General features: G+C 41.0%; 1 protein-coding gene across 12 annotated transcripts in view; it reads left to right on the top strand.

Moving 5' to 3' along the window:
* Window positions 1–24,523, top strand: part of MBNL2 (muscleblind like splicing regulator 2) — a 149,268-nt gene that overhangs the window by 100,214 nt on the left and 24,531 nt on the right. For 6 of the 12 annotated variants that reach the window (XR_004325892.1, XM_032496752.1, XM_032496748.1 and 3 more), the window contains 5 exons: window positions 5,784–5,984; window positions 8,661–8,924; window positions 15,466–15,519; window positions 16,147–16,300; window positions 23,394–23,429. Coding sequence is in view for 11 of the 12 variants with exons in the window: in XM_032496752.1 (XP_032352643.1) it covers window positions 5,784–5,984; window positions 8,661–8,924; window positions 15,466–15,519; window positions 16,147–16,300; window positions 23,394–23,429 (709 nt within the window). In the remaining variant the exon portion in view is untranslated. The remainder of the gene's footprint in view (window positions 1–5,783; window positions 5,985–8,660; window positions 8,925–15,465; window positions 15,520–16,146; window positions 16,301–23,393; window positions 23,430–24,523) is intronic. The other 6 variants (XM_032496756.1, XM_032496754.1, XM_032496753.1 and 3 more) reach the window with 3 other exon arrangements.

The following is a 24,523-nucleotide window of genomic DNA, read 5'->3' as shown; positions in this document are numbered from 1 at the left end:
GTACATGTCGCCAGGAAACAGGGTCTTTGCAGGTGTGATTAACTTGAGATGGGGAGATTCTTCTGGATTAAATGCAATTACCAGTAACCTCTTAAGAGAGGCAGAGGAAGAGCTGACACATACAGAAGACGAGAGAGGCCATGTGCCCATAGAGGCAGACTGGAGTGATGTGGCCACAAGCCAAGGAATGGCAGCAGACCCCAGAAGATGGAAGAGACGAGGAAGAGATTCTTGCCTAGAGCCTCCAGAGGGAGCACAGTCTTGCCAAAACCTTGATTTTGGCCCAAAGAAACTGATTTCAGACTCACGACCCCCAGAACTATGAAAGGATAAATGGATGTTGTTTTAAGCCACCAAGTTTGCGGGAATTTGTCAGACCAGCCACAGGACACTAATATATGCAGAAATTGCTTAAGGCAAATAAATTGATAAACAGAGAGTAGCAAGTACCACTCCATTTTTAGGTTTTCTCCTAAGGTAAACTTCTCTAAAGAGCTATGGACATTTCTTCCCACTCCCTCTACCTCCCGTCTACCCTGAACCCATCCACTGAAATTTCTCACCAGTGACCTCCATAGTGCTAAACCAGTGGTCACTTTTGCTTTCATTGTATTTGTTCAACCTCTGAGGAACACGTGATCAATCTCTCCTGCACAGAACACCCTTTCCTTCTGATCATTCCTCCCTCTCCTTTGCCCATCACTCCCCTCTCTTGTATGTTGAGGCTGCTGTACGTTGATGTTCCCAGTGCTGGACCTCCATCTCATCTACCCTCTCCTTCACGGTCTCATCCATCCCTGTGGCTGTAAATCATCTACAGGCTGAGAACTCGCAAGTACATGTTTCCAGTTCAGACCTCTCCTCTCAGCCCCAGGCTCCTATATCCAACTTCCTACTAGAGTCACCTTTAAATTTCTCACGGGAACTTGATAGGTTCAGGACCCATGTTTATTCTACTCCCTTCCCACCTCAATAGTTTCACACCAAAACCGAGCAGATTCTCTCACATCCATCTTCAAGTCCATCTGCTTCTCTACCTCCCTGCACCCTCCTCTGAGCCTCCATCAACCTTTTTTTTCAAAATACTTTATCTGTGTCACTCTTGCTTTATTCCAATGCATCCTATGGACAGCAACCAGAGGAATCCTTCGAATACATCGGTGGCATCATTATCACTCTCTTACTTCAAACTCTTCAGTGCTTTCCCATTTCACTGGGGACAAGGCCTGAACACGCAACCTTGACTTTATCTATGGCATTGTCTGCAATCTGTCGCTACCCAGCTCACCAGCCCTCATGGGCCACGCTTCCTGTATGCACTGAGACCAAACCAAACTTCCAGTTCTGTGATCACAAAAAGCTTTCGTTTGCCTCAAGGCCTTTGCTCTTTCTGGAGCTTCCCCGCTACTCTTCACTTACCAACTTCACCTTATTCACCAGGACTCCAGATCTACAGCTTGTGACCCATTACCAGTCTCTGCCACTGTCGGTGAGGCCTCCTCATGTCTGCGTCTCCATGAAAATGAATCGTAATTTTATTTCTTTGTTCTTCCCCATTAGGGTTTAAGTCCAATAAATGCAGACACACTGTTCTGGCACCGTGTCTGCACCACCAGTAAATATTTATTGGATGAAAGAAGATGCAAAACATTCTTCTTGTAACTCTTCTGTCTCAGATCCATCATATTTGAGATGTCTCATTAGGCCTATTCCTCCTCGCAGTTCACCTTCCTCCAGTTCCTGGTGGAATATAACAGCCACTCTCCTTCCCCTTCCCTCCCCGCACACTGCCCATGCCTCCCACCTCCGCACAGCCTTCATATGCACACTCAAGATAAAAAAGCGGCCGGGTAGCCGTTAGCAGAATAGAGATTTAAGAGCCTGTGAAATCCAGTCCTTGGGGACAAGGTCTTGCATTGAGTATTCTGCCCTCCAGAGATGCTTCTGGGAGTAGAGGGAGAAGGCTTAAGGGATGCCCTGTTTTAGGCCTTTTAGTCTGACTGCCAAATGCCTCCCCTTTGAAGTCAGAGCTTCCTAAATGTATGAGCTCTCATGCTCTTGTCTTCAGAAGCCAATGGACTAAATTTTAGAGCCACAAAATATCTCAGGCCACTTAGTCATCCCTCCCCAGCACTGATCCTTCCTTGCCACTACAAAATATCAAAGAGCACGCGTGCGTGTGTGTGTGTATGTGAGTGTGGGATCTCTGAGCCCCGATCTACTGCTGTAAGGTGCTGAGAAAGAAGAGCGGAGAGTGAGGAACCAGGGAGGAAAACCCAGGCAGCTGGCATGGAGTCCAGAGAGAAGACAGCAAGACCAGCGTTTCGGAAGCGATTTTCTTCCAGAGCTCTTCCTGCAGCTCTTGCCCCCCTGACCCCTCGTGTGCAGTGAGTGCCGGGAGGCGATGAGGACCAGCTGGATCTCGGCTCAGGAAGCCTGGCTCTACGCTCCAAAGATGAGGGCGACTCGTGGTTTTTTGTTTTTTTTTTTTGTTTTTTTTTTTTTTCGCTCTTCTGTTTTAAGAAATTACGCACAGAATCTAGTGCGTGCTGAGGAGTAGAACCAGCCCCAGCCTGGGAGCCAGGAGTCCTGGGTGCTTTGCCTTGACTCCGTCTCAGCGGCATTGACCTTGGGTAATCCATTCAGTCTCTCCTCTAAATTGCTTTCACCTGCGAGACTGCGCAGTTCTCACTGCCACACTGGCTTCCCACGGACGTTGAGAAGATTAAAGAAGGCGCCGTGTGTGAGAATGCTTTGAAAACACCCGAAGCTGTCACAGTTGTAGGGTGTTACTGTCACGAATAATAATAACAACAACCAACAACATAGAGCCCATCTCTGAAAATCACCGCAGCTGTATTTTTTTTCACTATTCAACTTCAACAAAAAACACTCTACATTGAAAAAAGAGAAAATATCTAATTGAATCAATCTTCATAAAGTCCATGAACTTCTAACTTTCAATTTCACGTGAAAGAAAATACATACTTTCCCAGCCTATGTTTCAAAAACAGAAGACGTTTATCCCTCTATTATTATATTGCTATATTGATTATATTCCCGTTACACAATTAATGGATAATTTGGGGGAAAAACTTTATTAATACTAATTTTTACGTTACTAATGATAGCTGCTGTTACTCTTGTGTTCGAAGCACGGGAAGAGAGAGAAGTAGCACCTTCCTCAACCCAACTCTAGGTAGTTTTACTTCCCTTCTGCAGGTGAGAATCTAAAGGTCAAGAGGTGATTTCCCGCCCAGGGGAAAAGTTAATAACTGGCAGAGCCCAGGATTTGAATTCTGGTCTCTCTTAGTCTAATATTTGTGTTTTTAATTTTAAATCATACTCTCTGTGAACTATGTTATAGCCATCATCAGTAAAACAACCCGCAACATTCATTTTCGATCATTAAATGAGATGAACAAGCAAAGTTTAGCTAATTGAGATGGAAAGCAAAGTTTAGCTAATTGCAGCAGATTTGTTGATATCCAAAAAGGTTTTGGGAAATGAGTTTTGAGGTTCTGACTGCCTGTTGACAGTCAAGATACAGCCTGAATTTGTGTCATCATACTGACCTCATTCCCAATGATCTGAGGAAGGTAGGGAATTTGCTTGAATACAAATTCAAAAATAGAACTGTAGGGGAGGATTCTTTTCTCTATATGTTTACTTTGATCATTAGTCTCTAGGTTAAATTATACAATTAGTACTAGTTTTTCTCTTTTTTTAATGGAAGTACAATCATTTACAATGTGTCGATTTCTAGTGTACAGTACAATGTCCCAGTCATGAATATACATGCATATTATATTCATTTTGATATTCTTGTTCATTAAAGGTTATTACAAGATATAGAATGTAGTTCCCTGTACTATGCTTATTTTCACTCCTCACCTTTGACAGTGGTCCCCGAACTGGTCTGCACATCAGATCATGTAGTAAATTTTTTAAAATGCAAATTTCAAGGGCCCTGCCCAGAGCTATTGAATCAAAATTTGTGATATCTCCATTTATGAATTTCCCCCCAGGCATTTCTGATATAGCTGGTTCTTTGACTCCCTGATCTGTTGTGATTTATGACCTTTCAGAATTGATTTTCTTAAATCCTAACATTATATAGTCCTTATACCATTTAAATCACTTGGCTCCTTTTCAATCGTACTAAATTATAAAAGCTACAGTTACTGAAAACCACAACGTTCTATAATGGTGACTCAAATGGGTTGAAAATAGGAAAACATACACGTAGAAAATTTTGTAGAAAGTCAAGGAAGAAAAAAAAAATCCTAACTGCCATCAATTTCCCATGCTGAGACTTCATGTTGCAGCTTTCTCCTAGAGTGAATTTTATGCCTGAGCCATTAAGATGTAAGAGCCCCTGCTGGGAGTGCGGTGGCAGCAAACCTCTAAGACCGTTAGAGTCACCTCTTCCGGCACCCCCACCAGCCACCTCAGTAAAGACTTTCAGCCTCTCCAAGAACTCCCCACACAAACTATCAGTAATTCACTGTTCTCTAACACAATCGTTTGTAAGAGATATTTTTGTTACTGCTGTCAACAAAAAATTTGTTTAATACACATAGATTATTTCATTTTACCATATGTTCAGCAACTCATTCTGAGCTATAAATAGACAACAAGAATGTTACCCACAGTGTACAAATAGAGAAATAGCATGACATGGCCAACAGCATGTTTCAGTGTTAGAAAATTGCATTAACACGTGATTGCAAATATCTGAAAACTGGTTCTAAAAATAAATAGGTTAAAAGTCATCCAATAACTAAAAACAAACACAGACAAACCAACAAAAATCACTCAGGCCCAATTCAGGGCAAAATTTATTCCAAGAAAAATCTTCAGCATCTTAAATTGTCAACATTGGTTCTTTTAAAATGAAGCAGTTTGTTATTCTGTTAAATGTACCCCATTTCCTTTCTGAGAGGCATATTTTCAGGTGAAGCTTTTAAAAATAATCATCCCATCAACCTTGTAGCATATTTCTTCTTATCTCTGGACAAAGAGTGTAGTGATGGCGAAGTTTAATAAGGTACTTTATCACTGCTGCATTGATTTTGTGACCAAGGAAACTAAACCAGCATTTAATGGCCAATTAAAAAGTTTAAGCTCTTCTGTCCAACCTTTCAGGAAAGGAAGGTTGGATCTAGACATAGTTGAGCTAGAGCATGAAATAGCAGGTCAGTATGAAAACTGCGTGTGAATTTTGGGACTGTACACGCTGGTATGTAGTGCAAGTGATGGAATATGGCAACATACGTACGTCTGAGCAAAATAAAGTACCAAGTAATCGCTACATTTGGAGAATGTATCAACTTGGTCAGCTTGAAAATCAGGCTATCATCAAGGTCGTTCTTTCTTCCTCTCCCTTTGAGAGACACGTAGGAGAAATCAAAGACTATGAGTCGTTCCGTATGTTTTACTACCTTAGAGTTATAACATGCTATAACAGGAATGGTGAGCAATTAGAGTGAAATTATTGTTTCCTTTTAGGAATAAAATTTTAAACTGTTCCCTGTGATTAGGCTCCTATGATGCCCTCCCGTGCTTTTGTATGGTTTGGGGAAGAGAGGATCTATATGGATTTCATTTTTATTAAGCAAAAAAAGAAGTTTGATGAATTTTCACAGTTCAGGATTGATTTATGCAACTAACGCAAAGAGTTTTGTATGCAATGAATAGATTTTGCTCAAATGACACTTGCTGGTGATTTTTTTAAAGTTGCATTCTAAAAGTCTTTGTCCTGTGTTATCTTCCTTTAACAGCCCACTTTTCCTGTAGGTCCCGCAATAGGGACAAATACGGCGATTAGCTTTGCGCCTTACTTAGCACCTGTAACCCCTGGAGTTGGGTTAGTCCCAACGGAAATTCTACCCACCACACCTGTTATCGTTCCTGGAAGTCCACCTGTCACTGTCCCGGGCTCAACTGCAACTCAGAAACTTCTCAGGACTGACAAACTGGAGGTACTTCAATTATATTTGTGGCTGGAGATGCATTTGTGATAGAAGTGTACTTCTGCATAAGTGAATGCTTGTAAGATACTAACTCAGTCTTGCAAAACAGCCATACACACACATTCACCTAAACGCCACGCATTCCTAAGTCTATTGTCGAACTTCAGGCCAAGTGTAAAGGAAATTAGTCTGTGGGAGAATAAGTTTCATAGAAACAAAAATCTGTTATGTGGAATGTGTGTTCAAAGGCAGAATATTTAACCACCAATGGAACATTCAGTCAATCTCTATGCAAGCCATGGAGATGCCCCCCAAAGGCAACCAGCTGTAGGAAGCAGGACTATGACTACTGACCGTATTTTAAGGACTAGCACGGCTGCCCTAGCACGTTCCAGAATATCAGCCCCAGTTGTGCGTAGGTAAACAAGGGGAACTGGTGGCTGGGAAATTTTAACTATTTATTTGAGAGATCTTCTTTAAATTAAATTCAGGTGTTCTACAAAAGTCACGAAAACAAGGTCATCCATTTATAAAACCAAATTTTTAGGTCAGGAATCAAACCAATTCACCTGTACTTTATCAGGTAAAATTTCTCTTTAATCAGTTAGGGGATTCATCCACTTATCTTAATTACCATGTCCTATGATAGCTAAGGGAGCATTTTATATGGGTGTGTGAAGATTCTGATAGATTTTTCAAAGAGCTCCTTTAATTCCACTACCGATTACAGGTGTTAAGTGATATATTTATGTATGGTTAGGAAGTACACACTGTGCTTTATGTGGGATCATCCGAGAATGTTCTTTCAATGTGCATTTGTTTAAATATTTACCCAATTAATCTTGAAAGCAATAAAAGGTTGCCTAATATCTTCCATCTGGAGTCTGTGGATCCCAAAATGAAAAGACCATAGACTCGTCACTACTGTTTTGATCAAACCTCGCCTTGTAACTATTAAACAGATCTTTCACGGGACTGGAAAAGTGTTTTGGGCTCCACCTGGTGGACCCACGGAGCTCTCATGTTCAGTACGTGACTGTTTGGTTTAGAAAACAAATTAAATCAGCCCAGTTGGGAACAAGTTGTCCTTCCCAACAGGCCTGGGAGACAAAGACATATGTAAAAATGATTCACAACGACTTTAGCAAAGCAGCTTTCAATTCATTTCAAACCAGGAATGAAGTCGGCTGCACACAGAGCCCCTGGGTAAATGCCTGATGGCTGGTCCACACCTCTGATGCAGTCTCAGTCTGGAGTCAGGCCACTTATCGAGGGAGGCTTACTCAGAATCTGTGGGAACATCTTAGCAATTTTTATTTTGTACATTTTATGAGCTAAAGATGGAATGTTGGATAACATCCGAAGTCGAAGGAAACAATTAATAACTCTGTGATTTATCTGTTTACTCTTCAAACTCACTTGACCACTTGTCAGTGAAACTGTATTTCCCAAGTATGTTTGACTCTCACAAGGCTTGAAGGTCATGTCGGTGACCCTTCCTATAACATTACTAGTGACCAAGATGTGAACCACTACTTAAATGCATCAGCTTTGGAAGCGGAGCCTGAGAAGAAAATTACTTACAGTTTTACTTGTAATTCTTCTCTGATAAAGATATTTATAAATATAAGTATTACAGATACATGTTATTTATGTTATTTCCTGATATTGATATTTAGAGCAAGATTAAGAATACTCTTTAAATGCCAAAGAAAAATTTCTTTATACAGTAAACTCTTGATCCACCAGAATTCTCAGAGGATGGAGCATTTTAGTTCCTTGAGACTTCAGGATAATTAAGGATTAAGGAATTAAAAAAAGAAACAACACATCGACACTGCAAACTATTCTGCTTCCCTCGGTTTGTTTCTTTTGCTTTATCTCCTCCCATATTTCTGTTCTTTATCTTTTCTTTCTTTTTTATCTTCTTTCTGTGCTGTCAAGAATAATAATATTGTGACCTTACATAAGTTTTGGTGTCTTAGATATTGTAGTTCTTCTAAATGTGTGGTTATAAGCATACATTATCTTTGTAGAGCAGCACCTGGGGGAAACAGGAGTGTTCAGATCCCCCCCCCCCCCCCCGGCCCCCTTCCATCCTCAGAGAAGAGGAACAAGTTTGTCATTTCCCCTCTGTTCTTTTTGGAGTTGTGCAGCTATGACCTTGTGGCTTGATCTTTGGTGAAATTTTCCCTCCATGCAAAAAACCTGTAACATCCCAGAGCTGTCATGGTGGAAGAAGTTTTAGATATTTATAGTTGTCTAAATTATACATACATATATAATCTCCAAATTAGTATATGTAAAATAAAATATACTTTCTTTGTTTATATAAATAAAACTCAAGGACCGTGGTGGAGGGTGGGGGCAGGTCTTCCTTGTTGATTTTTCTTTGTTATTTTAGCTAACTTGCAGATTTGGACTTACTTTCTCAATATAGATTCTCATCCCAGAAACGAGAGCGAAGCAGAACTCAAATTAGTTTGCCAGAGATGATTCCAGTTGGCTACTTGAGTTCTGGATAATCGAATTTGTATTGCAAATGGCACCAAAGCCACCGTTAAAAGGAAAAACATCTATCCCCCCCTCCCTTTTTTTTTCTAACACCCACGGCTGCGCTGGCAGATGCCGCCCGCGGCCCCAGGCCTCCTTTCGCATCGTCTGCTCTTCTTCCCCGTGTCCTAGGTATGCAGGGAGTTCCAGCGAGGGAACTGTGCCCGGGGAGAGACCGACTGCCGCTTTGCACACCCCGCCGACAGCACCATGATCGACACAAACGACAACACCGTAACCGTTTGTATGGATTACATAAAGGGGCGTTGCATGAGGGAGAAATGCAAATATTTTCACCCTCCTGCACACTTGCAGGCCAAAATCAAAGCTGCGCAGCACCAAGCCAACCAAGCGGCGGTGGCCGCCCAGGCAGCCGCGGCCGCGGCCACAGTCATGGTAAGTGGGGCGCGCGCGCCGCGCACCTTCCTCCGCCCCGCGAGCCCGGAGCCGCGCCTTCCACGGGGACCGAGGTGCTCCCCGGCCGCCGGGAGATAGGGCGGGCTGCTGCTCCTGCTGCTCCGCTGCCTAAGTTCTGTTGTGGTTCCCCCTTTTTGTTCTGTTCCGTTTGGTTTTGTCCCTCCCTCCTTGCCTTCTTCAGCACAATAAGTAAATCCCTGGGGCGCAGGGAACCCGGGGCGCGCAGAGCGCCCTTCCCCACGTCCAGTCCTGCCCTGAGACGTGAGACCGGCCGGACCGGCCTGGGCTCTTCCTCGGAGCTGGGATGAACAGGAAGGCGGGCCCCGGAGCCCGAGAGGGTGGAAAAGAAAGCCGGAGGCCGGCAGCTGCGCGGTAGACAGGCAGCAGCACTTCCGAGACAGCCGCCCGGAGCCCGGGAGCCCGGGAGCCCGCAACAGGCGGCCGGCGGCGACTGGCTCCTCCCTGCTCCGGCTTCCTCCCCTCCTCTGTTACTTCTCACGGGGGCCATGCTTTAGACTTGCTCCCCCGAAATGAAATTTTATGCGGAACATCAAATCGTGAAACAGACGAAGATGGAGCTGCACTGGCTGGCGCTTAAAAAAATTTTTTTTGGAAAGGCCTGGAACGCAGTCTCAAGTCCCTGAGTCACTGTCCTGTCCCTCAGAGATGAGCAGCAACCCCCCCACCCCACCCCAACCCCGAGCCTGTGCCCCACGACTCTCAGGCCCCACGCCAGACCGTTTGGATCAGAATTTGAATGTTAAACTATCCCCAGGTGTTCTGTGTACACACTAACATTTGAGAAGCACCTGCCTAGAACACTTAAACTTAGCTGCATTTTTGAATTACCTGAGAAGCCTTTGAAAGGTTCTAAGGTCAGTCCCTCCGCCCAAGTTTCTTGTTTAATTGGTCTGGGCAGGAGCCTTTTTTTTTTTTTCTTTTCTTTTTCTTTTGAAGGTCCCAGTCGATCCCAATGTGCAGCAAAGTTTGTGTCATACTAGGTTGTAGAATTAATTTGTTTTAATGTGAGATCTCTGGCTTGTCAGAAGTCTGTGTTAATATATGATAGGCACTGGGCATCCATTTATTCAAAACATAATGAGACCTGCCAGGCATCAGGCATTGGCTGGGTAGAATAAATAAATTACACAGGTTTCCTTGCCCTCAGGGAGCTCGGAGTTTAGTAAGTGACAGCGATAGTGTTCCTCGGTGACAGGATGGAAACGCATAAAGGGGTCCAGTGGGCCAGGAAAGACTCGGTGGCTAGTCATCCCTTGGGAAAGACAGATATGGCTTCAGAGGTGAAAGATATAGTTTAAAACACATTATTCTAACTAAGGACCACCACCTCATACACTGATAAGTGATCAACATGCCAGGGTAGCTTTTATACAAACAAGTTCCTGTTAGTCCACATTCTTTCCACAAATGTTTTTAAAGGCCTGACCCCGTGATAAGCATCAGGGATACGGACAGAAAGGCAGAGCCTGCCTTTACGTCATCGCCCCTGAGTGTGGCCTGTGTGCTCATTCAGACCTTTCCAATCTGAGCTTATTTCCAGTATCTTGAGCACTGAGTCCTTCATCTCTCTCTGTTTCCTCTCAGAGTCCTTGTCCCGTTAGTGTATTTTCCTCACGTCCTTCTCATTCTTGTGTCACTGGACATAACTGTTCTGGATGTGTGAGTTTCTGTGTATGTGGGAATGTATGCATCCCCTAAAAGGCAGTCAGTACAATATAGATAAGTTCTCCCCTTTTTTGTTCTAGTAAAATAGTGGTTTTCAAAACTGATTATAATTCAGAGTAGGGGGTGAGGGGAATGGAGGGGAGATGAGAAATTGGTTACTTAAGGCTGATGAAGAAGGAATTCTTTTAGAGAGCAAATGAGGTCTTCTATGCATTTCTGCAGTCTGCACCTTACCAGCTCTTAGTGAAGATCTCATCCTATGAGAAGTAAAATGTTTTTCATTGTAATCGTTCTCGTAGGCAGCCCAAGTTTATTCTGACTGGTATGCTGATTGTTGGGCACAGAGAACACATTTTTACATTAAGCTAGTATTATAAATCATAACCAGGTACCAAGGATGTCTCCAGGGCTAGTCAGGACTCTGATTTCGAGAGACAAGAGCTCAACCAAAGTAGCTTAAATGAGAAAGTTGAGCTTTCCTAGATCATTTAGTGCCGTCAAGGATAGTAGAGATAAAATAGGGTTCAGGGGTGCCTGGATCCAGAAACTTGAAAACCAGTAAATCTTTGTCTTCATTTTTTTGGTTTTTCTTGGTATATCAGCTCTATTCTTCAAGACCAGCTTCTTCAGACAATATGACCATGGCTTTGGACACCTGTAGGGACACATTCTCACCTCTTTTGACAAGAGAGAAACCAGTATCTTCTACACCAGCTCTAATTAGAAAAACAAAAAAAGGAGCAGGTCATTTTAGTGGTGTCCTTGTGGTCAGAGTCATAGCATGCCATGACTGGCTCAACCTGGATCATGTTGGCTTTCTCTGGCCACTAGGGTATGAGAGGAGATTCTGAGACTATGAAGAAATTAGTCCCTATACCTCACATACCTGTTAAATACAACAAGTCACTGGTACTAATAGTGACCTTAGAGCTGAGCCCTGAAAATTCATCTGCACCTTGATTTATCTGCCTATTACCTAGAAGTACCAGTTCTTACACCCGCAATCAGTATGCTGTACAGTCACTGAGGGACAGTGCACCTAGAATATGTTGATGGTAGATGACCTGGGTTGATGGAGGTAAGAGAAGAAATGGCCATTTGCACAGACAGCCTGATACCTGTACCTCGACTGTACTCCTCTCTGTGCTCTTCTGCGCATTTTCACCTCGTACCGGCAAGATGCACAGAGGTGGTTGCTGTGGATGTATGTCAGTATATTTAGTTACCATGTTTCCTAGATTGTTACACTGTGCCCAAGTTTGGAGTTCTGATATTTCAGGTGATCTTGGCAGCATCCACAAAGACAACCCCGAGGAACGTAGTTTCAGAACAAAAGCCAGCTTCTTTCTGACAATGACATGAAAATTACTGAACCTGTCATGTCTTTTTAGTTGAAGTGAGAGGCTCATGTGAAACCAGTCTAGTTGCAGTTGGATAAAGTGAAGATATTCTTAGCTCTAGTGGCAAGATTACTCAGTATACAGAAGAAAAGCTATTATTTTATTGATTTAAAAGGACAAATGGGAGTGATGATTGCAGTCAGAAGATATTAATATTCTATTCACCTGGGTTCCATATCTGACTACAAAGAATTCCTGTAGCAGTTTTTAATTATTGTCTGGGGATTTCCCCTTCTTTTGATTAACTGGACCCTGAAAATGAATTTAAAGCTTTGATTCCAGAAAAGGAGACATTTATTTCCTATAGAGCCTTATTCTTTTACAACCTCTTAAAATAGGAGCATCCTCCGCTCCAGCGTCCTTCAAACGTGAAAATCAGCCAGTCAGAGCTTCTCTTTGGTCGTTTTAGCACAAAGGATAGCTGATCTCCAAGCACGCAGCCTTTCCTCACACACACACACCTAAATGGGCTGCCCCAGGAGATACTGATTTTGTGAAAGGAAACAGGACCAGCTGCCACCGGCCAGATAAGTTTCAGTTGTTCGAGAAAACACATACAGGAACTTCGAATTCCACCCTCCTTGTCCACATCCTCCTCTTCCACATGACAGCGGCAGCTCTGATTGTTGTCGTCAGCGTTTCCTGGCTCCTCAGATTTGGCCTTTGCCTGGCAGGCCAGGCCCACAGTCTGCTTGCCTTGCCGTGAGGTTGGCTTGCTCCTTGATCCAGAAAACGGAAAGCCTGGCTGCATGTCCACAAGGCTGGGGAAGGCCCAGAGAGGGCAGGGGGTCAGAAATGTTGGTGAAGCCAGCAGGAATGGCTGCCCAGTGCCTGGAATGTAGTAGGGGCTCAATTAAACAACACCTCATTCTCTGCATATAGGCGCCTAGGGAAACTCCCAGAATGCATCAGGCTCGGCGGTCTCTAAGGGCTGTTCTGAGCCTGAAGATCTTTCAATATTGCTAAACATATTGCTGCAGCTAAATCGTATCCTCTAGAATAGAACATCTGTGTACTGCAAGGCCGTATTTATAACATGACTCTTAATCCATGCAGTGTTTTAAATACATTCTACATACGTGCCTCAAAGTGTGAGGTGTGCAAGCTACTGATATGTACGCTCGACCTCCATGACCTCCTTGAAAAGACGAGATATTTGCATCCAGTAAAGATAACCCACAGGAGGGAGCCGTGGAGAGGGAGATACTGTCACAGTCCAGCTCAATTTAGAGCTCTTCGTTTCTTTCAGTTCCTACGTTATTATAATTTCTGTCAAAATTACATTTCATCAAATTAAGATCAGAAAAAAAAAAGAACATTAACCTTTCAGGTGATTATCCTAGGGAGAAATATCTAATATTTCTTTTTCTACTTGGAGACCTCGTTAAATGATGCCTTGTTAAATCAAAATTTTGTACATAAATACCAGCCTTTGGAGACATAATCACTCTTCGATTTCGCATATCAGAAAAGATCACCCCAAAGTAGATTCCCAAGGGCTGGAAAAGTGAGGGAAGAATTGAATCCAGAAAGTCGAGGCCAAAATGATTTCGAATTTAACCATCCAGTTAATATTCTCAGTGTACTCCGTGAGAACAGGCTGTGTAGCCTTATATAGTTAATACAAACTCATATAAGCAAAAAAAAAAAAAATTGCATTGCTTAGCCATGTAAAGCTATACAGGAATGAAAGATTTGAAACAAAAGTGTTGTCCTGAAAGTTACATCATGTCAAACTTACATTTGAGGAAAGAATGTTCAGTTTCAAAGACGCTCTCTTATTGTGAATCTTGTTGGTTTTTAAAAATGTTCACAGTCCTATTTGCAGAACAATGATTTCATATTTTTGATGGCCTCTATCCAGACTGCCTTCCAAAACATTTTCTCCATTGGCCATTTTAAACCTCTTCTTTACCGATAGTCCTTTCCAGTTCATTTCTAGTCTCTTCTCCCCGCCACCACCCTTAGCTGTTTCCTTTATCTCCTGGGATCTCCGTGCTTTTAATCCTGAGTCATCAAATGATAATGAACAGCTCTTTATTTGCCGAGGAGAGTATCATTCATTGTTTCCCATTTTGAGGATTTAACACTATCCCATTTTCCTTTCAAATGACCTTTAGAATATAACATTTTGTATTTATTTTACAAGCCTTAGGGATTTACCTATTGTGCTAAACATAGAAAAGGGGTATTTCATTTTTTTATTTGCGTTGGAGCTATTCCTTTGAATTTCTTTATTTTCACAGAATTCCATCATAAAATTTTTAGGATTTTCACAATTATCAAGGAATAGGAACTTTTTTTTCATTGGGGTCTAAATCAATCACTAATTATTATTATTTTAGCTGTTTAAAGGAAACTGTCTGCCCCAAAGTATGGTTATAAGTTAATATATACTTCTATTATTCCAAGCAGTTCTTTGCTATTTTTAGCTGTTGTACTTGTTCTAGCCAAGAGTTCCACATCTCAGCTGGGTTTGTCACTGATCATAGTTAAAAGTACAAATAGAATTATTAAATATAAATTATTTTGATACCTGAGGACACTAAATACCTTTTAAAGGGTATCTTCTTAGTGTAATCCGGTAAGTTGTTTGAGATCAATTGAAAAAAAATTTCAAATGTGTTGGAAAACATAGAATGGATGATAAGTTAGTCATTAGAAACAGTACAATGGAATAAAAGTGGGACATTTGAGAAACTTACGACTCAAATTCAAAACTTGTTAAGTTTGGAATCTTATTCCACATCGCCAGATCCACACTAGCAGAGTGAAGAGAAAAATTGAGACAATTATCCACATAATTCAGACAAAAAATTAAGATCCAAACCCAAACAGTTTTGCCTAAATAATCTTGTGTTTGAATATTTTTTTGCCTGAATTGTTTGTCTCAGTTTGCCGCTTCATTTTGTTGGGCTAGATCTTCATTAAAAATTATTTTCGTAAAAGTTTAAGACGTCTTTTTTTCAACTTGGATCTTATACTTAGTGCATTTATTATTTTATATTTGAAAACTAACTTATCAGAAGTTCTTCAATCCTGTGGCCCTTACAAGTTTTGCATTTTTTTTCTGAAGCAATATAAAAAATGCTTATGGTGTGTATGCAAGCTGCTGTTTTAATTAACTTTCCTGAATTTCAAACATCTATATTTTACTCTCTTATATGCTTTTAACTAAGGTATAGTAGATGCATTTTTGCTTCAATACTAATTTAAGGTGTAATATTCATTTCTTTAGAGAACATTTTTGTTGTTGTGCATGCCTAGTGTTTTGTACGTTGTATATTGCATTCAGAATATTTTTTTCCTTCTCACCTATCCACAATGCAATGCCGTTCCCATGATGCACCTCTGCTTGCTGTTTACCTGTATGTTAATTCGCTTGAATCCCATTGGCCCACTGCCATCATGTGCTCGCTGCCTGTTATTAAAAGACTCAGTCGACTGCCAAAGCAATGAAGCGACCTCTCGAAGCATCTGTAGACCTGGTACTTTGACCTTTCACCTTTCGCTTTGCATGTAGCTTTTCAGAGAACCATCTGAGATTTGTATTACTTGTAAAATATTGGTTGCAAACAATCATTATTATTAATTAATGAAAAAAATTCAATAAGGTGTTTATCCATCTCATTTTCATATGTAATATGTGGGAGAAATTAATCCTAACAAATTTTAATACCTTTTCCAAAAGAGTGAAGCAAATTTAAAATTACTTGGCTCAGAAAATGCTCATTATAATTCTAATTAACCTTTAAATTCAAGAAATTGCCATTAGTTAAAGGAAAGAATAGGTATTAATAATAACACACATGCTTCTTCCCCCCCTTAGAATAGTTTAACTCATTTTAAAAGTCATTTTTGTTGTTGTTGTTGCTTGATAGTTTTTCTTTTCCTTAGTTAAGATGCTACCATTTTGGGTTACAGAAATCATGCTTTCGCTCTCAATAACAAATTCTCACCCATGCGACATTGCCGCTGTTTAAATTAAGGTGCATGGCAGAGGCATCTCCTTAGCTGTCATTTTAAAAAAGAATGTTGCGATTGATGATCTCTGTGGACACTGAAGGGGTGTTTGCTTTGAGTTATACATGTCTTATCCAATTCTTCCCTTCCAGGCCTTCCCTCCTGGTGCTCTTCATCCTTTACCAAAGAGACAAGCACTTGAAAAAAGCAACGGTGCCAGCACCGTCTTTAATCCCAGCGTCTTGCACTACCAGCAGGCTCTCACCAGTGCGCAGCTGCAGCAGCACACGGCGTTTATTCCCACAGGTACGTGCCCTGACAGTTCCAAGTCCTGTGTCCGTGTGCCCTTCCGGTCATGTGCTTTCTTCTCATTCCTTTCAGCTGTTTGGTGGCATCTAGTTGGCTTTGAAAGGTATGATAAATACAGCCTGAAACTCATCACTGTCCTAGCTGTCTAGGTAGATCTCCCTTGCTTGGAATGATAGCCAAAGACCATTAGGATTCTAAAGCCAAATATTTTATAGACTTAAGTGACAGGTGGAACCCGTGAGAAGCAAATAGCAGTGAGGGCTTTTGGTTTGTTGTATTTACACATGCTGTGTAAAGTTGTTTATGTAAATAAGACCTCTTATGTGTGACAGTTGAAATGTGTCATTAACCCTGAATGACCTAAAAATAGCAATCCCAGTAAATACTAACCTTTTTTTTCTGTTCCTATTCAGAGCACTAAAAAAAACAAGACTATTCAAATTTAAGCAATCCTCTACTCATGTTTTTACATCCATTCTGTCTCTTTCTCCATTCTTCTCAACTTCCACCAAGTTCACAAATCTAGAGAACTCTTATCCTCGGTTCCTAAGCCAGTGCCTGACATTATTAGGTGCTAAGGTGCTTTAACTGTCATTCCACTGAAAGATGAATTCTGTTAATCATACAGTCTTGAACTTTAAAGGATTCTTAGTGATCTCCTCATCCAATTGATTGTTTTACAGATGAGAAAGCTGAGGCCCCCTAAATGTGCAGTGACTTCCCAAGGTGGCACTACTAGTGAGAACCAGACCTAGAACCCAGTTGCTCTGTGACCAGTTCCATTTACATGACATGACACCAGCCTCCTCTAGAACTTGGTGTAAAACATCAGATAAAACTGAAGAAACAAAAGGGCAATGCATACCAACCCTCCCCCATTTTTTACCCACCTCCCTGACCACAGACCTACACACACTGCACACAAACATGGAGTCATTGTAAATTGACTGTGGTTTTGACCTTTTAGTCTGTGCTGAAAGCAGGAATAATATTTGCAAAATAAAACTTACTAGAGTGTCCAAAAAAAAAAAAAAAAAAAGGAGTGACTTAGACCTTAGTGAGAAGACTGTCCACTGAGTTCTTAGTTTGAAGTCAAAATTTTCATCCCATGATAGTGACTTGAAGGTCAGTATAGATGAGTAACATTTTTATCAAAAAGAGCATACTGATCCCAGTCCACATGGTTGGACTTTTCAGATTTGTTCTCCATTTTCTTAAACCTCATAGCATATCAGAAATTAGCATAGGAGGAAGTTGAATAAATATTTCTCTCAGATTCTTTGTAGAAAATCTACATTTTGAAATATTATTAAATATATTATTTGAATTAACTTTTTAACAATATTTATTATAGTGAAAATATAAATTACATTAATAAAGTGGTTCTTAGGATTCAGTTTTCTAATTTCAGTTCTGCTCTTCTCTTAAAATAGGTTCATAGGCCTGTAGAGACAGTCTCTAAATCAGCACTTTCTGGGGCTTCACTCTTGTCCTGTTACAGCCGTAACCAGTGACATTTCAGTGCAGTTATAGCACAGCAGTAATTGTTACAGTAATGTTTATAAAATAATTACTAAAAGGTAAACTTACCTCGAGGTCCTGTGTGATTTTTATAAGTGTCTTATTTTATAGACCTTGTTACTAGATATTTTAAGAGAAAAAAATATGGAAGAATATACTGAGGGGAAAAACATAAAAGGCCAAGTCTGCTTCTGAAGACTGGGTAGTAACGCCGCTACCATTTCCTGGGAATGCCTCTGACACCCTGGAGCTAAGCCGTGCAAAAGACCGAAGGCCTCTAACTCACATTTAACACTTAAATTCAGTAATGACCGATTTGTTAAATCACTGAAAAAGTTCTCACTTAAAAATAGTTCACCTGGAAACCATTTAAAACCTTCCAAAGCAAGAGCGAGGAACATCCCATCTGCAATGACCTGATTATAGTCGATGAGATGCTTTGTACCAAGGCTCTCAGGCTGCACGGACTGCTGTGGTTGTGCACTTCCGCCCTCTGCTGGATTCTTTAGGAACTGCTCAAGTGTCTCCGGCAGCCCTCAACTGAGCGGGCTTTAGGAGCCGAAAGAGGGTCCTCGCCCCCTTAATTCTGTCGGTTAGACGTATTCCCACCTGTAACATGATATAAATGTCATAGGGAACAAACATGTGGATCTCATGCTCTGAAATGGTATTTCAACTTCTAAGAAGTTTTTGCATGTTTTGAATGATGAAAGAAAATAGTTTTATAGAAAGGAAATTAGCATAATCTTTCTCCCACTTAAATCCGTAACAGAAAGTTCAGTGTTTATTTTGGCTCTAGTTTTTATTTCAGGCTTTCTTTCTTAGAAGCCACATTTTCAACCTAAATTAAAGTGATAATGATCATAATTATTCATTGTTAATCATTGTTTTGAACTCGACAAATTAAGTGATGATGTTCAAAAATAACTTTTTTAACTTGATAGCTAATGGGCTCATTACTTTTAAACTGAGAGATTTTGATTTTTCTATGAATACTTTACACTAACAATTATCATAAATATGAAACAAAAAACCTTTTATGTTCTCCTGGAAGTTACCCTTTATTGAAAGATCATTCGTAGTGAAGTTTTTAATATGCTACTAAAATTCTCCCATTGACACAATGTGACTGTGGATTTTAGGAATTCTGCCTCCAGGCTGTGGAGATATAAATACAATATATTATGCAAAATACGGGATTCTTCTTCAAAACCATGCTAATATAATTATCACCTTGGTTGATGCCCTAGCATATTTGCAGTGAGTGGGATTTTTTTCTTTTTTGATAGGAATTATTTTAACCTAGTAGTCTTACTTTTTCTTTGCTATGTTAGGAAAGTGACAGAAACCACACACACTTACAAAAATAGCAGCGTAATAATTCTTGGCATTTCTCTGACAGGTTTATTCTAAGTTACTGTAAATGCTCTCATAGACATTATCTCATTATTCTTTAAGATAGTCCGCCAGTGGCAGGCATAATGATTTGCATTTTGCAGATGGGGAAACTGAGGCTGGGCCTGTGCTGCAAAGTAGAATATATAACTCATGGTTTGTCCGGATAATTCTGACTCACAGATTCTAGAGCTGAAATATCTGTGCAACCGAAGCAGAAAACTTTTGAGGTTTGGTTGACAGGATTAGTGCCTTAGCGAAATGCTTCTGCCAGTCAGAACAAGACGACCCACTGACTCCTCCCTTGATTTCTTTCATTCTGTTGGAAATACAGAAGAAGTAGAACAGGGGCGTACTAACCCGGCTGTCACCTAGTGATCAGAGACCATGCTGTTCGTAAGGTGGTCACCCACCTGGGTGAAAGATTTGTCAGTGTTTGCTGGAAACCGTATCTGTGCAACCACAGCAGAATTTATTTAGCCCATTCAGTTCAGCAAGCGGTTCTTGAACACATAGTATGTTCTGGGTTCCAAAGCCAGGATGGGCATACAAAGGGCTTCAGAACAAGGCAGAAACCAAATATAATCCAAAGCGTGAAGGGCTTTCTTAGGAAATGGGCAAAGCTATTTGGGAGTGAAGGAGAAAGAGGCAATGTGTTTTGGCCACTGGACGTGCAGTAGGTGGTCACAACAAAGGATACAGAGAAAGAAAGACTTCCCCAAAAATGAGAAATTTACTTAGGACTTTGAAAGGAAACTTTTACCAGTGGGGAGCACCGTCCCAGGCGGGGGAGCCGCATGGATTGGGAAGAGCGTACTTGAGGAGCAACAAGTCGTCTGTTGTAGCTCTAGTGTCAAGTACTTAAGGGGCTGTGTTGGGCAGGGGGTGGGGGGCAGTGAGAGGGGTGAAAAGGCGGAGATGGGGCTTGAAAAGAAAATCAGGACCAGAATCCGGTATTGAGGAAGACAGCCACATACTGCAAAAAGTATGTGTTTCCAGTATTCATATATAACCTTCAGGTCACACAGAGAAGACACTCATCAAATTAATCTGATCGACCATTTCAGCCACATTCTGTACTTAAGGCAAAGGACGTGTCCACTCCTAGCCCAGTGTGCCTGCAGGAGCTGCTACTGCTGGCTTGCGACCCAGTGACATTCACATGCGCTCCAAGATAGGCAGACGTTCCAAGAAAGCCCATCCACGTTGGAATGCAAGAGGAGAATATGGAATTTTTATAGGGATAACTTTGAATCCAGCCATGGTTGACTTTAAAATGAAATCAGTCACAAACTGGGTCCTTTAATAAGTCTTAGGAACAGAAAGCTCCCAATACACTCTCACTGATGGCTGAGAACACTCACTCAAATGATTGGCTACCTACTGTGTGCCCCGTAGATGTAGACAGACATGGACCCTACCCTCCAGAGTTTACAGTGGGGGAGGAGAGGTGGATGTTCAGTAAATAGCCATATAATTAATATAACATATATAATATATAATTAGAACTTTGTATGAGTACAGTGAATGAACCAGTAAAGTGTTCAATAAGATTTAAAATAGAAAACTGCTTTACATGGCATGTGGAGGTAGGTAAAAGAACAATTAAACAGTTTTCTAAAGAAATGGCATGTACTTTGGGACCTGGAAAATGAAGAGGGGTGTAAAGATGATTTGGGCCAGAGGGGACAGCTTGTGGGAAGCACAAAAGGAGGACAAAGGTGTGATGAGTTCAGTTCAAAGAAATGAAAGGCTGATCTGTCTGGAGCATGGTGTCAGGGGGAGGGGGCTTTAGGCTGAGTTGGGGAGATGGAGACTAGACCATGGGAATCTTTATCCTAAATGCAATGAAAAGACAATAAATCATCTCCAGCAGAGAAGTGACCAGACTGTATTGGGGAAAGGTTCACTCTGCCAACAGAGTGGAGACGAGACTAAAGAGGGGACAAGACTGGAAGCAGGAAGACCAGTTAGGATGTTACTGAGTAGCTGAACCCAGACACGGTGATCAGGACTTGAGAAGTGGCAGCCAAGATGGACCAACAGACAAACACAAGATGCATTTTACAAATAGAATTGCTTTGTCTTATTGGTGAGTTGGACCAGGGAATTTCACGAGGGGAAGTGGTGTCAGGGAGAACTTTTCAGCTGAGGCTTGAGCTTCTCCACCATTGGAAGATGGTGATGTCTTCCCAGGATGGAGAAAAGGATTCCATGGGAAAGACTGACTCTTGGACCTGTAAAATTTGAGACATTTGTGAGATGTCCAAGTAGAAAGGCCAGGTAAACAGTTAGATGGAGGACCTGGAGCTCAGAGGAGAGTTCTGAACAGGATACATATATTTGGATGCCTTGAGCATGTAGATAGTATTTAAATCCTAGATCGAATGATACTGCGGAGTGAATGATATACCAGAAGAATAGTATAGAATAGCTGGAAAGGAGCCAGACTGAGCCCTGAAAAACTCTAGTATATAGAGATACTCTGTGTGTGTGTGTGTGACTATTAGAACATCCAAGGAAAAAGAGTGGCTTATTACAGAGAAAATAGCCAAGTGCTAAATGTTACCACGACTTAGGAAATGGATGAAGATGGAAGGGTCCCTACTGACTGCAGAAATACGGAGCTCTCTGATGACATTAGCAGTCTGAGTGGAGAGGTGAGATGAAAGATTGGAGAGGACTGAAGAATGAATGGGGGCAAGGGAGTGACAATTTATGTGCAGGTAACTTTCCAGAAATTTGGATGTGAAGATTAGGAAGATAGGGCTGGAGAAAGACAGGGTGTTGTGAACAGGATTTGGAGGGGTGTGTGTGTGTGTGTGTGTTTTCAGTAAGCTATGTTAGCACGTGTTTGCTGAAGAATCCAGCAGTAGCCCGATTAAGTAGCCTCTTTTCCTGACTAGTTAATGTTAGCCTGATCAAAATGAAGTCCAGGCAGAAAGTCTTCCGCAGGTGTGAGAATAAAGACCTACACACCTCAGGATTCTTCATCAAGATCTCCGAAGGCAGTTCTAAAACCCTAAGTGGGCACACCTTCATTAAAAATGTTCTTTGGCACCCACATGACACCCAGTCTTCAGTTATCTCAATCCTTATGTTACCTTGATTTTTCACACTAAGGAAGTGAACCAGAAGTAGATAATTCCTTTCAATATAATTCTTTTTTCAGTATTCCACAACATAACATCTCTGTTCATGATCAGGTTTCTGATTCAAGTCCATTAACAAGGCCACTTAAAAGAAAGGCAACTACTTCCAAGGAAGGACTGAAATCCTCCCTCCCTCCTTTGCCCTTACCCACCTAGACATCAACTTGAGATTTCCTAGGAGTTTTGCCAAAGGTCCCCCTCAGGGATCACCTAATAGCGGTCATAACAAAAATCCCTGGCCGTGGTCGTATTGCAGCCCCAGTTCTGTGCTGTTTTGCCTCTACAGTGTTTGGATTATATTGCTCGCCACCACTCCTTTATCATAATGAATCTCATGACAGAAAATAGGTCACAGACACATCCAGGTCATTCCGTCACAGGAACTCAGTCTTCCTACGTTGAGGGCTTTCAAATTCACCTGCCCTGCCACCCTTGGATTTGGAGGGTAAGGAATCTTAATTCCTGTCTTTATTTTCCTATTGTTAGCGACACAAAACATTTTACAATCAAACAAGCAAGCTTTTAATGCAATAAGGTCAGTCTGATCTAGTGAATACAAAACCTGACCTGGATTTAGGAATAGCATTCTATTTCCATCCTTGCCCTTGACTCCCATGCTGCATGACCTTGGAGTAGTTACTATGCCTCAGATTTTTCATCTGTAAAATATCCACATCCTACCTCCGAGGATTAACTGGAGAATGTAAGATACTGTGAGGTCTTAGAGAAAGGAGCTGCCGCATTATCACATGCCATTCTTACTAGAATCATGTCGATGGATAAGAATCAAAAGTGTGAAAAGTGTAGTCGAAGGAGTGCACTTCGAATAATATTGGCTTAAACTAAGTCAGATATGTTTGTGTCCGCACTGAAAAAACAGGAATGACTCTAAAGGACTGTGTTAACTAACCCTACTTATTTCTGGTTGTGCTTCAATCTCACTTTGAATGTTAACTCTAAACCGCTAACCTGTTTCTTTCCCTTTATTCACTTTTTTCCACCCACCATTGCATGACATGCAGGGTCAGTTTTGTGCATGACACCCGCTACCAGTATTGGTAGGTTTCAACCTTTTTTTATTTGTCTTTTATATTATGTACAATTCCTTCACTTGTTTGAGATTTATTTCAGAGATGGTAGAAATGCTTTAGGAACTGGTAGATCTGAAGGCTTATTTGGCTTTAGAGTTAACGTATAGGCTTTTTAAATGTACTTGTATATTTAACGAGATGACCATTTCAGTGTGACTAGAGCAACCACTGTGTTAGAACAACCACTGCAAAACATAAAACCACAAGTACGAGTCTGCTTTTTAATGATATGTATTTTGTTTCTCTTTATAGTTTTTACGGTTTAGCATAAGAAAGAAAAAAAGCTCTATCAGAGAGGCAGGCTAATTTCATCAATGTTTTAAAGTTTCATGTGGTGTGCCTGTACCTCCTCTTTGCTGTGTGTTAGAGTTATCAGAGTTTCCCAGAAGTATTTATCTTAAAAGATTATGAATGGATGTATTTTGAAAACAAATGTCTAAACTGCCTTGCTTTATTATTCCTTTTTAATTCTGTGTTAATTTCTTTGTAATGAGTATTTGCACTTTACCATTCCCTTAGATGTTACCTTTTCATGCTGAATACATAGCTACCCCCGACACATTCCGACGCCTTGGTACAAAAGGCTGTCTTAAGGACGTATGGACTGGTAGTTCCATTTAGAGTAAAGGAAAATATACATTGGCAAAATCTGTCTGGCTATTCCACAGTGACTATGTTAGCATTTACATCAAGGCCGTGATTTTTGCTCCATTGTTTATTGACCCAGCTAGACCACCATCCCCAGTAATTCCAGTTCAAACGAGCAGCCCCAAATTGACCCCCCAAAATTCAATTTAATCACAATTAATTAAAAAAAAAACTCTAACCCAAATTAGGCCTACATATTGAGCCTTTGATGTTTTAGAATGATAATTAAAAATGAACATCATGTACTCTTACTCGTTTGGACATTACATTTCGTGTTTTTAGAAGCGCCCTTTATTTCAGGCACCGTAGGCTCTGAATTGGGAATGATCTATTGTTAGACGTGAATGTTTATAAATACATCAACCAAAGTAATCTGCTTTGGCCTTTCTGGGAATCACTGATTATGTTTTAAA

Source organism: Camelus ferus, chromosome 14 (assembly GCF_009834535.1).
Source record: "Camelus ferus isolate YT-003-E chromosome 14, BCGSAC_Cfer_1.0, whole genome shotgun sequence".
NCBI lineage: Eukaryota > Metazoa > Chordata > Mammalia > Artiodactyla > Camelidae > Camelus > Camelus ferus.
The sequence above is the reverse complement of the archived record's forward strand: the minus strand, read 5'-3'. Positions and strand labels throughout refer to the sequence as shown.